At 36.3% G+C, this 18,604-nt stretch overlaps 1 protein-coding gene and 1 non-coding gene across 2 annotated transcripts in view; both read right to left on the reverse strand.

Annotated features, from left to right (window-relative positions):
• MRPL3 (mitochondrial ribosomal protein L3) overlaps positions 1-18,604 on the reverse strand; it is a 57,569-nt gene that overhangs the window by 31,249 nt on the left and 7,716 nt on the right. The window contains exons 5-6 of the mRNA XM_050777955.1: positions 13,052-13,151; positions 10,781-10,841 (exon numbers count right to left, since the gene is read on the reverse strand). Coding sequence (XP_050633912.1) covers positions 10,781-10,841; positions 13,052-13,151 — 161 coding nt within the window. The remainder of the gene's footprint in view (positions 1-10,780; positions 10,842-13,051; positions 13,152-18,604) is intronic.
• LOC126949520 (small nucleolar RNA SNORA58) lies at positions 1,989-2,125 on the reverse strand. The gene has a single exon (XR_007723799.1). It is a non-coding gene; the product is annotated as a small nucleolar RNA SNORA58 (small nucleolar RNA).

Below are 18,604 nucleotides of genomic sequence, written 5' to 3' on the forward strand. Positions count from 1 at the left end.
ATCGGTCATGTATTTCTTTACTTTGTGGGAAACTGCCTTTCCTTGCATGATTCTAGATATACTTGTCTACGGGGATAAAATGAAATGTCCATAAGGTAAACAGTGACCATATACCTGCTTTTAAACCCATCCATTCTGTGCCCTCTGAGAACTTCCTCTAAAATTCCCATCCCGAGTCTCTCCCTTGAGAAGCCACTGGATTCTCCTACCTTCTTTTCCCTTCATATCCCTCCTCCTCTTCAATGGAACACAAACTGCTTCTCCTTCTCTCATCTACCATCCACTCTCTGCAATCCATCTTTCTCTCCAATTACTCTTTGGAATTCACTCTGAGGTTAATCCCCAAATCCCTAATCCAAGTCTTTTACTAAAACAGCTTTTTATTTTGGAAGTTTTAAGGAATATTCAGGAGCAGAGAGATTAACTCAATAAATCCCTACGTATCCATCACCCAATGTTAAACAATTATTGACTCAAGGCCCATTTTTTTTTCATCTGTTTCTCTCTCCTGACAACTCCAATAGATTATTGTGAGGCAAACTCCAGATACCCTATCATTTCATTCACAAATATTTCAGTACAGATCTCTAAAAGATAAGAATACTTTTAAAGAACAAAACCACAATACCATTATCATGACCTAAAAAATTCAGTAATTTCTTAACATCAGTGTTTAGATTTCCATAGGCTCTTTTAAAATAGAATCTCTCCACAGGGTTTTCCTCTACCCCTTAACGTCTCATCCCTTTCCATTGTCGTCATTTCCTCCCTATTTTCCTGCTTCCATAATATTCTTTGAGAAATTTCTTTCCTCTTGCTGCCTCTGATTCTCTTCTCACTAAGGTTTAAAAAGAGGGATTGGCAAAATGGCCTGTGCTGGCTGTATGTTTTCATAAATAAAGTTTTACTGGGATAGAGTCATGCACACTAATTTACATATTGCCTATCTCTAATTTAGAGCTGCAATGGCAGAATAAGTTAGTTCTCTCACATGCAAGAGAGAACATAATGTCTGCAAACCTAAGATATTTACTTCCCATTCTTTGAGAAAAAGTTTGTTGACCCCTGAAGCTATTAGTAATAAGCTGGAGCTCCACAACCTTGCACTCTGGCAAGAATTCTGCTACGATCCCATTCTACAGATGTACCAACCATATCCAATTGGAAGTACCTCAGCCATTCACTTACAGTGTTTCCAAAACAAACCAAACATCCCTCTTTCTTCAAGTTATCCTTCACAGCCACTAAAGCAAAATTCCCAAGGTGGTAATCTAATCAAATAAATTTGTACTCTGCTTTAAGAAACAAAAACAAGCAAACAAACTTAGATGGTTCCCCAGTAATATTTTTAGGTTAGAATATATAAGGCTTTTTATAACTGGATGCAACCTGACTTCCAAACACTGAAAAATCTTAGTCATAGCAGATTACTCCATAAGTCCCTAAATAAGCCACTCTTCCATGCCTTTGTTCATTTTGTTCCCTCTGCCTCAAATACCCTTTGTACTATGTTGTCCATCTTTCCACTATTGTCATGAAAAAACAACCAAGTATTTATTATCAAGTTGCAGCACCTGTAAAACATTCGGTTTTTTTTTTTTTTTTTTTTTTTTTTTGAGACAGACTCTCACTCTGTTTACCAGGCTGGATGGAGTACAGTGGTGTGATCTTGGCTCACTGCAACCCCCGCCTCCCAGGTTCAAGCAATTCTCATGCCTCAGCCTCCCAAGCAGCACCTGCCACCACGGCCAATTTTTTGTCTTTTTAGTAGAGATGAAGTTTCGCTATGTTGGTCAGGCTGGTCTCAAACTCCTGGCCTCGAGTGATCTGTCCACTCTGGCTTCCCAAAGTGCTGGGATTACAGGTGTAAGTCACTATGCCCAGCCCAAAATATCTGATTTTTATTTTTTAAAAATCAAAATCCATACTCTAAGCAGAGGTTTTTCAATTAGAACCATTTCCAAATTGTTTTCTTTTTTTCTTCAGGGAAATGTTTAGAGCCCTGCAATTTATCCAGCCACTGATAAAGCTGGTTAGAGCTGGCAGGAACTCCAAATTATTCTTGCATACACTGTCCCCCCTGCCTGGCCATGAGCACAGTCAGGCAAGGTCTACTAGTATGCCCTCCAAATTAACTTTCTCTCTTTATGCTGTAAGATGTTTAAGCGACTTGTACATATATCACTCAAAACACCAGTAACTGTGTACCAAATGGAAAAAGGACACTTGACTTCTTTAAGAATACACCAAAATCGGGCTACATTTTTAAAATTTAATAAACAGAAGTGGGAGTGGGAAGGTGAAGAAATTACTGGTTTAAAAATCAGCTTCTCTGTTATGGTAAAATGGAGATTCACAGGAAAATGGAGATTCACCTGCGTTTCTAGCTAAAATCAAGACTGAGCTGAAACGAACCACTAAAACAGATCAGAATTAAGATGAAATCTTTTAACTGTGATACAGTATTACTGAATATAAAAGCAAAATGTCTAAATCAACATCAAAAGAAATTCTGGTAGGCTATACTACTTTATTATGCTTTAGATTCAAACTATCCAAATGTTCTTAGTTTTAAAACAAACAAAAAATTCCAATAAACAAAAAAGAACAATTTTTGCCAAAATATATTACACGTATATAAAAGGCTTATTAGCCAGTTGACAATCTCCCTCAGGATTAGCTTTTAACTCATGATGAACTAATATGGCACAAACATTTTAATCTTTTACTATAGCTTCTCCTCATTTCAGCAAACTTCCCCAGATGTTTCCTACTTACTTCCATTTCCACATAGCATCTTTACTGAAGATCCCTGTAAAGTGTGGGAGTCAATTTCTACCCAATTCAGTGTTGCTGTCTAAACCTACTTGATTAGTGACCAACAGCTGCTGAGCCCACAAGTCAGTTCCAGTTGCTTTGTGTTCCATTCACATATAGTTAGAAAGTGGCATGGAGTATCGGTATAGCTGTAACTCTTGAGGACAAATTTGTGACAGCATGACCTGAAATGCAGGTATATGATTTCTGTCTAAAAACCATAAACCTCCCATCAATATCTGGGAACATTTTTATCAACAAGAGTGCAAGGAGTGCACTGCTTATGGCTTTTCTGACATCAAATCTAGCTCATTTAATAGTACAAACAGCCAAATGTGCAGTGATTCCTTCAATTTCCCAACTGCACTAAATAAACCCAGAACACCACATTTGCTGTCCTGGGCATCTTTGTTCTTCTCATAAAAGAAAACACAAATAAACAATTCTACAATATCATGAAAGGACATATATTTTCTGAAGGTCTTCAGCCATATAATGTTCTTCAACAGATTAGAAAGCCATATTGTCATGAGCTATGAATCTACTGTCGTGTATTATTTCTTCATTAGTGCAGATAAGGGTGAGTTACGCCACTTCGAAAACTGAGGAATTATTTTTTGGAAATAGATTTTTAGAATTGAAAGAAACCTTAGAAACCATTTAGCCTCAGACCCTCAGGTTAAAGATAACAAAATCCCCACAAGTTAAGCCACTTGCCCAAAATCAAATTGCTGGTAAATGGAAGCATCTAGCCACGCTTTCAACCCAGGTCATAGTGCCTCTCAAGAAACAGATTAGAAGAAAAATATTAAAATATTCCAGCAAATCAGAGAGGCATGAAGGCATTTCAAGGGCATCCTCATTACTCTGTAAATTCCAGATACAACAGATAGTATGTGATCTTAAAATTATCTAGAGTGTTTTGTAAAGCTACTACTTCGTTACATAAAATATAAAGTAAGGCAAAACTTAATGTATTAGAAAACACGAGAATTGAATTCCTAATAATGTCATGTTTTCTATTCATTTCGAAAGATATTTTCTATTCAGGAAAACACAGATCTTTCTTTTTAAAATTGAAACAAATTACAAAGCAGCAACATTAATAATAGTGATAGTAGCTAATACTTCTGAGCATTTACTTATTATGTGCCAGGCTTTGATCTAAGAGCTTTCTATGCACTGTCATTCAATCTTTGTAATATGGGTATGAAGTACATTTACAATTATTCTTATGTTAAAAATGAAGCAGCAAAGAGATTAAGAAAGTTATCTAGGTCACAGAGCTACTGAAAGGCCCATGCTTTTAGCCACCACCCTAGATTGCCTCTTATTAGGCCTTAATTTTGCTGAGCTTGAGTAAAAACGTGCTGCTTTGTAAATAGGGAGGCAATTATAGATGACCACTAATAAAATTTTTAACCCAACAAAACAACTAAATAAAACCCCAAGACACCGCTCTCCAACCACACATTCATTCTGACTGATTTAAGAGGGAGTAATTTTTACAAAGATTATTTCTCTCTATAGTTTAATCACTCATCTTGAAAATTGTTTCACTGATACATTAAAAACACACTGCTTTGAATAACTTGTACATAAAGTTACTTGTTAAAAATGAAATAAAATTGAAAATACACAGGACAGCACAGCAATTGTATCGCGAAGGAGCACATACCTTGCTTTCTCCTTCCAGAGTTTACAACCAACATCTATCAGTTAGAACAATGAGCTTGTGGGCAGAGTTTCTGACAGTGTGTAGACACTCCACTCAACAGTGTACTGGGCTAGGTATAGAGCCCACAAAGTCCTTACTCTTTTAAGAACCCATGTTGACAGTTTAAACACTTTTAAGACTTTGATAGGCAACATACTTCTTTACACATTTTGGTATCTGAATGAAAGAATCCAAAGTAACTGAATCTCAGTAAATGTGCCAAGGTGCTCCAATACCTAATCTCCTCCACCCCACTCCCCTTAATTTTTATTACTGGCCAGGTGCGATGGCTCACACCTGTAATCCCAGCACTTTGGGAGGCTGAGGCAAGCGGATCACAAGGTCAGGAGATTGAGACCATCCTGGCTAAAACGGTGAAACTCCGTCTCTACTAAAAATACAAAAAATTAGCCAGGCATGGTGGCGGGCGCCTGTAGTCCCAGCTCCTCGGGAGGCTGAGGCAGGAGAATGGCGTGAACCCGGGAGGCGGAGCTTGCAGTGAGCCGAGATCACGCCACTGCACTCCAGCCTGGGCAACAGAGCAAGACTCCGTCTCAAGAAAAAAAAAAACCAAAAAACCAAAATTTATTACTAATGATAACATTATCAAGTAGTTATTTTTCTGTTTTGAGAGCTGAAGGTAATGAGAATTTAAAAGGGCAATGACAACTTTAAAGTAGTAAGATTATTCCTGAAAATATGAGTTGTTTTAATCAGCCCAGACTTGTAGACAAGATTTTTAAATTATCCTTTCAGAAAGAAAAAGGTATTTTAAGTACCTGAAGTCTTCTGACTTCAAATTTTAAGTAAGTAAATAAATTACAGATAACCAGAAGAAAAATTACTTCAGGTATGCACTGTCATGAATTCAAAGATCAACAAGACACCTAGCAGGAAGTTCTCTCCATGCTATTATGACTGCATCACTACCATCTCTGTCCTTCAAGTCATTTCAGGCAGATACTAACACTGCTCCCTAAACACAGCAGAATGCATCTTTAGTTTTCTTTTTATTTGTTCTTTGTTTCATTCTTCTCTCATTTCTCCTTTTTTTTTTTTTACAAGTTATAATAAGCACCACTAGAATTCAACAGAAAAAAAATGGGCTAAACATCCTATGCTGAGGGTACAATTAACAGTCATACCTCAGCTTACTCACTATCTATGCATTATCTATAGTTGTTCCCTCTTCAAAACTGAGACTGAAAGAATGGGAAAATGTTAGACTCTAAACCATCATCTATTAAAAGTTACAATGGAATATAATTGCTAGCATAGAACAAGAACATAAACTTTAAAAATGTACCCAGGGTAGGGGCAGGGAGAAAAGACATCATGATACATGCTCTTTTAAAGATTTTATTTGGAATGAATTACATAAACTGCCATATTTCAAAGACTGGGCTTCATTATCTATTGATAGTATAATAAAACTATGTAAAAATGTTCTGCTAGGGAGTTCTACTTATTAGATGTAAAAATCTTCCTCATACAATCTAAATAAATTTGTCTTCTACCATCCTTTTGATGAAGAACTACTTCTGGTGTTGGTGAGATTGTAAACTAGTTCAACCATTATGGAAAACAGTATGGCGATTCCTCAAGGATCTAGAACTAGAAATACCATATGACCCAGCCATCCCATTACTGGGTAGATACCCAAAGGATTATAAATCATGCTGCTATAAAGACACATGCACACATATGTTTATTGCGGCACTATTCACAATAGCAAAGACTTGGAATCAACCCAAATGTCCACCAGTGACAGACTGGATTAAGAAAATGTGGCACATATACACCATGGAATACTATGCAGCCATAAAAAAGGATGAATTTGTGTCCTTTGTAGGGACATGGATGCAGCTGGAAACCATCATTCTCAGCAAACTATCGCAAGAACAGAAAACCAAACACCGCATGTTCTCACTCATAGGTGGGAACTGAACAATGAGATCACTTGGACTCGGGAAGGGGAACATCATACACTGGGGTCTATCACGGGGAGCGGGAAGGGGGAGGGATTGCATTAGGAGTTATACCTGATGTAAATGACGAGTTGATGGGTGCTGACGAGTTGATGGGTGCAGCACGCCAACATGGCACAAGTATACATATGTAACAAACCTACATGTTATGTACATGTACCCTAGAACTTAAAGTATAATAATAAAAAAAAAAGTAAAAATTAAAATGAATTCTGGTAAATTATATATTCACCTCACACCCTAACGTGACACTGGTAAATTTACCTGTTTATCTAGAGAATTATAACCAACATCAGTATAGGTAAACACAATGTATCTTTCAAGTAAGCAAGTTTCCTAATGCAATTTTATTTTAAAAGGAACACTTAAAAATTGTAAGTATATCTTCAAGAAGCTTTACTGTTGGTTACTGGCCACTTTTTAGAAAACTGTCTGCAGACAATTTCATTCCTGAGGTAGACAGATTCTACTAACACTATTTTCTTGAAATGTAGATATTGTTCCTTTAAAAAAATTTTTTCGTTATTTCTAAAGTACATTTAACTCAGCAATTAAAGTTGAAGGTATAAGGTGAAAAACATTGAAATCTAGTACTAAAAATATAAGTGAAGATTAGTAATTAAAATATAATTATTACAACATGATAAACATTAAAAAATCAGGGATTGAGATTTTTCTCTTTTCTAATGAAAAGATAATGAAGCTAATTACTAAACAGACTAGTTTTCAGTTTTATGCTAACTAAAATGTAACAGGCCCACTTTCATTGGCAATGTTATTTTAATTACATTAAACTAGCTTGCTTTTAAACAGATGTTTATATGTTATAATTCAAGCAGAATTAAGGAAAGAAAGGCATTCTGAATTCTGTGCTAGGTAGAAGAGTGAGGAGGAAAAGTGGGTTAACTGATGAGCTTCTATTTTCCAGTCCAGTGGTTCTCAATGTGTGTTCCTGGACCAGCAGCATCTATATCACCTGGACACTTGGTAGAAATGCAAATTCTCAGGTATTAACCCCAGATCGACAGAATCAGAAGCTCCGTGGGTAGGGTCCATCAATCTGTGCTCAACTAAACCTCCAGGAGATTATAAAGCCCACTCAAGGATCAGAACCAGTGCTCCAGCCTATAAATCCATGTCCTTTCATCACTCCCTTAACCATGGCACTGCACGTATTTTCCCCTAGTGTTCACACTTGTAAGAGGATTAATATCCAGAAGATAGTGCCCAAAAGTTCCAAAATGCATTAAGGAAAGAAGATAGAGGAGTTTAAAAGGAAAAAAAAAGTTAAGCAAATGCATGCACATGCATGTGTACATGTACACACATATAACAAAGGGAAGTCAGTGGCAGAGAGAAGACAGAAAAGGCAACGGCAACTAGGGCTGTATGCAGCTGGGAATACAACGCTGCACTCAAAGGAAATTCAAAACAGTTTCAGATGAGAAGGACAACGAATCCTATAAATTTACAAGCATTTAAAATTAAAAGCACCTTACAGCAATAATAACATGTCAGCTACAAGAGCTATAGTTACTGGTAACATTTAGCAAAAGGTCAAATAAAGTCCAATTCATTCTCATGTAAGTAATAAATACCTCATGAAGGTATGCACACACACATGCAAGGAAAATCCTGCCCCACTGTTAATACAGTTAAACTTTTTGTACTGTGGCCCATATAATAGTGGTGATCTTCTCAAATGGAGGTCCTCACTTCTCCAGAGCTGACTGTCGACTACTTTAAATTCCAGGGCTGGTTATTCCCCCAACTCTTATAAGCTATTTAATCCTGAAGCTGGTGCATGGCTATACACAATCTTGTTTTCTATGAAAATGATCTTATGAAAAAGAAAAAAAAGTTTTCCTCTTTTACTTTATGCTTACAAGAAGGCAGCTAAAGTTTTAAAAATCACTTTAAAGCAGCCAAGGAAACCAAACAGAAGCATATGAGATGAAAGCATTTACTGAAGATAGGCATTTGAAAAGCCAGGCTCTAATCCAAGTTAGTCACAAGTCCAGCCACAAGGCAAATGTTAACAAAGGCCTCTGACTTTGCATGGTTTCTTAGAATATTCCATATATTGTATAAAATACACAATGGAATTCACACAACATTAACTGTGTATAAATTAACAAAATTACTATGTGGCATTTTATATGCAATAATTCAAAAATTAACAAGCAAAATAGTCTGATTTACAACACAGATATTTCTCCAAGTAACCAAATCAAAGCTTTTAAAGCTCCAATATTTTGAGTTCTTGCCAAAGGAAAGCAAACAGAGTTTCCAAGGAACCAGCGATTTCAGGGGTTCTTGTAACTAGGAACAAGTTCATGATAATCAGCAAGCAGGAAAAAAAAGGAGGACAGGTTTACAATCTCTCTAAAAAGAAGTCTCACCTTGCTACCAATCTATCCCACATTGCATTTCTAAATAGCGAAATGAAGGTTATTAAAGCAGCCAGCAGCTTTTGCAATGGCCTATATTTGAAACTAGGAAGACTGCATCTTAACTGTATGAAGGAAAGTGATATTAGCTCTTGTCCAGCTGCTTTTGATAAAAGGTGCTCTGGTTCAGTCTCTGTGATTACAAACCTATCCCAGAGCACCTGTAAACAATGGCATATTTTTCAGAGGGTTCCTAGTCAGAATAATCCCTGCAGAATTATCATGCAACAAAAAGGAGAAAACTGAGGCATCAAAAGAAATGAAATTATCGTTTATGTTGAAGAAACAAACATCTGATCTTTGACAAACCTGACAAAAACAAGAAATGGGGAAAGGATTCCCTATTTAATAAATGGTGCTGCGAAAACTGGCTAGCCATATGTAGAGAGCTGAAACTGGATCCCTTCCTTACACTTTATACAAAAATTAATTCAAGAGGGATTAAAGACTTAAATGTTGGACCTAAAACCATAAAAATCCTAGAAGAAAACCTAGGCGATATCATTCAGAACACAGGCATGGGCAAGGACTTCATGACTAAAACACCAAAAGCAATGGCAACAAAAGCCAAAACAGACAAATGGGATCTAATTAAACTAAAGAGCTTTGGCATGGCAAAAGAAACTACCATCAGAGTGAACACGCAACCTACAGAATAGGAGAAAATTTTTGCAATCTACCCATCTGACAAAGGGCTAATATCCAGAATCTACAAAGAACTCAGACAAATGTACAAGAGAAAAACAACCCCATCAAAAAGTGGGCAAAGGATATGAACAGACACTTCTCAAAAGAAGACATTTATGCAGCCAACAGATACATGAAAAAATGCTCATCATCACTGGCCATCAGAGAAATGCAAATCAAAACCACAATGAGATACCATCTCACACCAGTTAGAATGGTGATCCTTAAAAAGTCAGGAAACAACAGGTGCTGGAGAGGATGTGGAGAAATAGGAACACTTTTACACTATTGGTAGGAGTGTAAACTAGTTCAACCATTGTAGAAGACAGTGTGGTGATTCCTCAAGGATCTAGAACTAGAAATACCATTTGACCCAGCAATCCCATTACTGGATATATATCCAAAGGATTATAAATCATGCTGCTATAAAGACACATGCACACATATGTTTACTGCGGCACTATTCACAATAGCAAAGATGTACAACCAACCCAAATTTCCATCAATGATAGACTGCATTAAGAAAATGTGGTACATACACACCATGGAATACTATGCAGCAGCCATAAAAAAGGATGAGTTCATGTCCTTTGCAGGGACATGGAAGCTGGAAACCATCATTCTCAGCAAACTATCACAAGGACAGAAAACCAAACACTGCATGTTCTCACTCATAGGTGGGAACTGAACAATGAGAACACTTGGACACAGGGCGGAGAACATCACACACCACACCCTGTTAGGGGTGGGGGACTGGGGGAGAGATAGCATTAGGAGAAATACCTAATGTAAATGATGAGTTGGTGGGTGCAGCAAACTAACATGGCACATGTATACCTATGTATCAAAACTGCATGTTGTGCACATGTACCCTAGAACTTAAAGTATAATAAAAAAACAAATAAATAAAAAGCTATAACCTGATATGAACAGTTTACATACAATTAATTTGGCACAATTTAAAAACCAATATCATAGGTAGCATTAAAGATTTGAATTCAGAATGAAAAATATATTTATCCTTTATTCACTGACTTGAAAGACTGCACTTCTTTCACTTACTCTGCTCTCTTTTAATAGATGAAAACAAAAGGAAAAGAGAACTTGCTATAAGGACCTACGTTTTGGCTGTGACATCCACATACTGTCCTGGACGAAAGTGAGCAGCATAAAGAGGAGTGCCTTTATGAAAAGAAAATGAAAAATCAATATGAAATTTGACAGCACAGAAACAACTTTATGCAACATAAACTATATCCAGGAAGGCTTTGAGCTATCTGATTTCAAAATGGTAAAAGATTCTCTTCTGCAATTAGAAACATCCAAACAACGAAATTATTCAACAAACATGTCTTTTGACTGACTTCACAGAGACCAAAAGTGGTGCTGTTTGAAATGAGTGATTCCCATGACAACACAGTGTTCTTGCTGTCAAACACATAAATTTGATGATTCTTGGTTGTTTTAGTGAATAACTGTATATTAAATTAAGATATATTTCTTGTTTTCACATTGGGAAAACAAAAAGAATAACTAAAAATTGTTGGGGCTTCATTAAATATCTTGTACCCACTGGACAAACAGGAAAACAATTACTTGAACCCAAGTCCCTCATATGGTGGGTATGTATGACATCTATACAAAGCCTCTACATATCAGATTTTGGGTGAACTCCTCATTGTACCAATAAAACACAGTTCTCTAGTTCATGCTTAGATATTTAGAATAGCAAAAAACTGCCTTTATAGATACTCTTAATTTTATATAGAAACGTTTACAAAACCAGTTGTATGTAAATAAAGTCTTACTTTAAATGTACTTTGGAAACGTTATTTTAAAAGTTTTTAAATTTTGTGATGAATCAAAGCCCTTCATAATATTGTTTACATAAACTTGAAACTAACATTGACGAGAACTATTTGGCAATTAATTAGCAAACATTTACAGGGCACTTACAAATACGTGCAGCTAGAAATTCAAGAATGTAAGACACGGCCCCTGACAGCAAGACATTTATTACCTTGGTAAAGAATAAACATTAACATCATCAAGTAAGATACACTTTTTTAAATGGCAGAAACCACTGTAGTAGAGAATGTGACTGAAAGTTGATTATAGTTATAGTTTATTTAATACAAGCAGCAAAGTGCTGTAGGATTTCGGGGGGGACCTCCTTTAAGTTACAACCCAACCTGGATGTATATAGGCAGAGAAAAACGTTGAATGAAGAAAATAGAGATTTAATCATTCCACACTGTCTACATATTATCAAAAATCACACTGCATCCCATAAATGTACATAATTATGTCAATCAAAATAGTATTAATTTTTTAAAAAGAAATTAAAAGTGACCTTTTATGAGGTTGAACTGCTGATTTTTGACCATTTTGGATGCCAAAAAACAATTTTATATGATTTGAGCTACAGCAAAAGTTAATGTGGGCTTACTTTTATCTTTATCATAGAGTTTAAGAAAGTTAGATGTGTTAATACCAAAGAGAATATTAAAAAGTGCTTCAGAACTGTCTATACAACAAATATTTTAGAACTATCCCTTTATATTTAAAGTAGTTCCATTATAAACCATTCTAATACACAATGACCCAAGTACCTCTACTAATTTTTATATTTAATTCCATTTACCTTGCCTTAAAATTGCAAAATTTTAACTTCAAAGAATACTTTTAATTCTACCTTATATCAAGGCTGACCATGTCACACGAATAAAAGCCTACTGCAACTGTATTTTACTTAAAGCAGTTTAGTTCAGATATTAAATACCAAATCCTAAAACAGCATTCTACTGTCCTCTTGTCAGAACTCAAGTTCAGAGATCAGGGAGCTTTTCTGAAGTTCAGACATCAAAATGTTATATTTTGCTAACCATATGAGCCAATATAATCATATGCCAAATCTTTACTCTTTGACATTTCATGGATTAGGAAAAATATCTTGGAATTTTTAAGTAAGAATCTTTACATTGAGGTGCTATGGTCAGTCCCTTCCATTGTTATATTTTCTCCAGTTCTTCTATCTAAGCAAGAGCCTGGCTATTTTTCATGAATGCCAGCCTATGACCAATGATCTTTGAATTTTAAAAGTTACCGTATTTCTTTGAGGTGGCTTTTTCAAATGTTAAACTCTCTCTATATTAAAAACAAAAGTGTTCCTCTCTCACAGAAAGCAAAGAGTTCTCTACAGGTTTTTCCACTTAAAAAAAAAAAAAAAAAAAAAGGCTTGTTTGTTCCTAGTGATTAAATCAGATACAGTTTTGTATTTAAAAGTAAGTGAGACTTTGCATTTTAGATGCAGCTTTATTGAAAGGGCTGACATTAAACAAATTGCATATTTGGGTATTTTTACCTCCCTCCTCTCCCCGACCTCAAATTACCTGGTTTAATTGCAGCATTATCTGTTATATTAAAGATTTTAACTGTCTGTTTTGGCGGCAATCCAAGTTCTCGGTAAAATTCCAATACGGGTGTAGCTTTCTAGAGGAAAAACAGCACATACAAGTAATACATTGAATACTCAAAGTGGAATTGAATGCATAGAGATCTAAATCGAGTTATTAGCACCCCAGAAAATAAATCAAAGCATACTTTATTCCTTAATGAACAAAGGGCACCCAATTCCCCTTATTTAAGGGAGGTGAGATTTATAGCTATATTTTATCACATCTCTGTGAATAATCTTACTACTTAGATTCCAACCATGTACACAGTGTTCACATATAGTACACTGGGAAAGACCTCTGTTCTGCAGGAAAATAAAGAGTTGTGCTCATTTTTAAATTCTGACCAGAGACTGACTGAATTAAGAACCCAAACCCCAAAAAATCAACTCTCTGCCTATTCTGCACTTATTCGGAACTGGAAGAAAACACGGTATGTTACATTTAAATGTTATGACCACCAACTTCAGAATCTCAAATGTGGCCAGGTTATATCTACAGATACCTAAACATCTCTGGTTAAATCATTTTCACACTCTATAAGGAAACTAAGTCACATCCTTTTCTAAAATCCTCACCACTGTTTCCTCTTCCTCCCTTTGAGCTGATCAAATAAAAGAATTAAGAGAACTTCTCCATGCTCTTACCAAATCAAATTGTCTATACCAGTACTTGTATATTAACAGTAGTATCCTCCCACCCCACTCTAGGTTACCCATGAGATGCACATGGAGAGCTTCTAGAAAATGCCAATGGCAAGGGCCCTCTGCTTAGAGATTATAACTTCACTGTCTAGTGTGGGGTCTAGGCATTGCTCATTTTCAAGCACCTCACATGATTTCTATGTCAAATTGGGGCTGGAAATCATGCTGATAGATAAGCTGTCCATATTTTTATTAAAAGCAACAATTCCCACCCCTTCGTACCTATTCAATGGTTCCCTCCTGAGACTGTCCCCACTCTCTTCTAAGAAATCTTCATTTTTCTCCCCTTTCTACTGGAACTTCCTATCACTATATATAACATGTCACAAAAATTCACATATTAAAACCAACTTTTTCTTGACCACATATTCTTTAGCTAATTTTTCTGTTCCCCCTTACAGCAAAGCTCCTGGAAAGACTTGCCAAGTCTACTTTCTCTCCTCCCATTCTGTGAACCCAGTTTAATCAGGCGCTTTCAGCCCCTAGAACTCAATGGAAAGTGCTTATCATTCACCAAGGATCTCCATACAGTCAACCACACTGGTTGATACTCATTTTACTGAATCTACCAGCAATGCTTAACACAGGTGACCACTCTCTCCACAAAAGACTTTCTCTTGGCTTCCAGTTACTACTCCCTCGATTCTCATATATGTGAATGACTGCACATTTCTAACTTCAATTCCAAATTCTACTCTGAACTATAAATTCCTGCCAAGCCATTATCTCCACTTCAATGTGATATAGAAACTTAAGCTTAACGTGTCTAAAACTGAACTCCCTTAACCAAGCCTGCCCTTCCCTGGCCTTCGTCCAAATCTCAATTAAAAAGGTAACTCCCACAATGCTGCTGTTTAGGCCAAAAATCTTATAGTCACCCTTGATTCTTTTCTTCTTCACATTTCACGTCCCATTCATCAGCAATTCCTCCAGACTATTTAAAAATACAGCCCACACCAACCACTTTCCACCCCATCCCAAGGTCAACCTCATCCACTGTCTTCTGCCTGGATTATTTCAATAGCCTCCTAACTGGTCTCCAACATTCCACACTCCTGACTCTCTAGTCTGTTCTCAATTCACAGGCTGGCATTATCATTTTAAAACTCAAGCCATATCATATATCTACAGTGGCTTCTACTTCTTGCAGAATCCAGTCCTAAGTCCTTACCATAGTTTAAAAGGTTCTACACAATCTGACCTCATCTTTTACTCTCCTCCTGACTCAGCCTGCTTCAGAAAAAAATGCACTCCCTTATTGGCCCAAGAACACATTACACACTGGCCTCAAGACCTTTGCACATCCTATTGCCTCTGTCTAGAATGCTTTTCTGCCATATTTTTGCATGACTGGCTCCCTTACTTATTCAGGTAGCCATAAGAATATCAACTTACCTTGTCTAATTACTCAATCTGAAATAGCACCATTTTTTGTCACTTATCAACCCCTCAGCCTACTTTTATTTTATTAAAGTATATTATTTTTATTAATACCAGTTATTTAAGCATACCACGAAGCTTCCGAGAAAAATCCTTTACATTTTTAGTATTATCCTTCAAAGCATTTATCTCCATGTGTTATGATACACATTTTTTACTGTTTCTATGTCTTCTATGATAGCAGTACCTAACCTTTTCGGTACCAGGGACTGGTTTCACGGAAGACCATTTTTCCACAGATCAGTGGAGGCAGCAGGAGGGACGGTTTCAGAATGAAAACTGTTCCACCTCAGATTATCAGGCATTGGAGTCTCATAAGGAGCATGCAACCTAGATCCCTCACATGCACAGCTCACAAGAGGGTTTGTGCTCCGTAAGAATCTAATGCTGCCACTGATCTGACTGACAGGAGGTAGAGCTCAGGTGGTAACTAATGCTCACTCTCCTGCCGTTCACCTCCTGCTGTGCAGTCCAGTTCCTAACAGGCCACAGAGCAGTCCACAGTCCGGGGATTGGGGATCCCTGTTCTATGTAAGGACCTCCCCATTTCACCCCCAAACCTACCCAAATGTAAGCTTCCTGAAAGCAGAGACTTGCTTTAGTTGCTGCTATATCCCCAGCTCCTGGTAGATCCTGCTGTCTGCTCTCCACTCCTGCCTTCTGTCCTGCTATTGTAAACATCACTACAACCAGTGTCATTAAAAACAAAACCTATAGACATCTTATTTTCTTGTAACTCCTGGGTCTTCCCCCCCACCTTAATTCTTAAGACTCGATATAGATTGCTATAGGACTTACAAAAAAGTTATGCCACTTTTTATTTCCTGATGTGAAGAGGGCCTCTTTCATTACAATATACAACATAGTACATCTATTTTCCTGCTGTTCCCTCTCCCTCAACTTTCCAACCATAAATGAAGACCCTGCAGGCCCCCAATGGCTATTGTACTCTATGTATGCTTACCTGTATCTGTCTGCACCACTCTCTTCAGCTGTGATCTCCTCCCTACCCTGCATCTCTAAAGCTTCAAAGCTGAGGAAGAGGGAACAGCAGGTAGATGTATCCGTGTTGGTTTTATTCTGGCGAAGAGGCACTCTTCACACTGGGAAATATAAGTACATGTCTCCAGTACTAAATTCAGTTATATTTCCTATCCAGATCCCTCTCTGAGCAGCCTTACCAGAGCACATTGCTCCTTTGTCTATACCAACACTAGACACTGGAATATATCTCAATTATTGTCCATATCACCAAACACTTATCTACTCAAATGTTGGTCAGCATGCTGACCTGTGAGCACCGGGATGGTAAACGCCGTTTTTATTCATCTGTGTCTCTAACTTTACAGCTAAGCACAGTGGCAGGTTAGACAATAAAGAAGTGGGCTAAATGAACAATGAAAAGAAACAGAAGATAAATGACAGGCATCCATCTGGGTATAAAGTTTGCCTAACTCCTCCCACTTTTCTACTCTTCTGCTGCATCAGTTCTTGGAACACAACGTTACTGTGTTTGTGGCCTCAATCTTCAGTTCTAGTTACTGTAAAAGTACAGGCCTAAAAGATACATCATGACTTGCTCTGAGGATGAACAAATCAGCAAGAAACTACTATAAAACCAAACCAATAGTAACTTATAATTTAAAAAACAAGAATAGCAGCAACTGAAAAACCCTAATCAACTCAAGATGACACTGATAATAACAAAGCATCCTTCCCCGAAATTCCAATGAAGTGCCTGCATAGTCAGACTTGTTTGTAGAATATATGAATACTCAGCAAACTTTAGTTACCTGTTCAGTTTAAAATGTAAACCGTTAGTACCCCTTTATAACTTACTCAGTTGCCTATAGTTGACATGAAATTGGGTGGCACTGGCTTGTAAGCACAGAAGTTTAATTTTTGGATCAGTCTACAACTTACTAGGAATCTCCCTGGGGCTCTCCAGTAGAGCCATACAACAAATGCTGAGAAGCTCTACTTTGATGTCCACTGAAGACTGTTTTATACCTTATAGAGTTCTCTCAAGAAGCTATCCTTTCCTCCACAAGAGTGATACCACAAATTCATTCCAATCATTCTCTATTATTTTATTTCCTACATGCTGAAATTAACACTAACAACCAACACCACTATTATCAAGTACCCTGCTTTTCATCTTCAATCATACTCACTTCTGCAACAAGTACAAACACAAAATTTTCATTTAACAGTATGGTTCCCTGAAATTATTTTCCTGATGTATAAAATTCAGATTAATTAAATTTTAGAATCAAGTTTATTTTTGACATTCACATATTCCACATGATTTTAAAGGCATATTATTTTGTTAATGTCAGCTTTTTAAGCATATCTGGAAGTTTCTGAGGAAAATCCTTTACTATTTTAGTAATACAAAACAGACAATATAAACATCTCAACCTAAGTAACTTTGTAGACTAAACCATAAATAGAACTAAGGTAAAACATACTTCTTGATTATCATCCAATTTCACTAATAAACACTTTTTTATTTTAAAATAAAAAATCAAAATATTATAAAATTAGGTCTCAGTCAGGAGGAAAACCAAATGCTGAAGTAGACTTAAAACCAGAAGCAGTGTGAAAGACTTTTTTTTTTCAAATTTCTAAATAAGTAAATGATTTCAAAAGGCAATTTAAAAGACTGACAGTATTGTCACACTTGGATAATCCCATCTATGAGGTTGCATTCTTTTCCCCCACTTCAAAGTTCTCTGCAATTATCCTTCCCACAATGAAAATACCTCTCCTCCTAAAATGAATTGATTTAATCAATGTTGAAGGCCATTTAACTTCCTCATTCAAAAACACTATGTACCGCATCAGTTTTTATTTATAATAAGGTACAAAATAAAAAGGCAACATAGTCTAATTTCTGGGAGGCATAAATTCTTTACAGATGAAAAGAAAACAGTTCTAACACTATTATAAATAAAAGTGATTTAATTAATTTCCAAATGTTTAGATATATGAAATTTTATATTCATAGGTCTTCGTTTTTTAAAAAATCCTCTAAAATCAATCTATTTGCAATTTTTCTTGAGAGCTATAATATGAAGTCTGTATACATTTAGTTTCAAAAATCTTTGTTTTCAAACAAAAATGCTGTATTTACAAATAATTCTAAAACTTCATTTCCACATTTCATTTTGAAGAAAGGTCAGTTTATAGACAAAGCTTTTATCTTGATATTGTAATAAATGTCATCTGGACTTAGAAATTTTGTATCTTGAAGAAATTTTGTATCTTGAAGAAAGAAGGGCCTTTGCAGTACTTTCTATGCTAGAGAAGTGAAGTTTTCAAAGTTTATGTAAATTAAGTGGGT

Source organism: Macaca thibetana, chromosome 2 (assembly GCF_024542745.1).
Source record: "Macaca thibetana thibetana isolate TM-01 chromosome 2, ASM2454274v1, whole genome shotgun sequence".
Classification (NCBI taxonomy): domain Eukaryota; kingdom Metazoa; phylum Chordata; class Mammalia; order Primates; family Cercopithecidae; genus Macaca; species Macaca thibetana.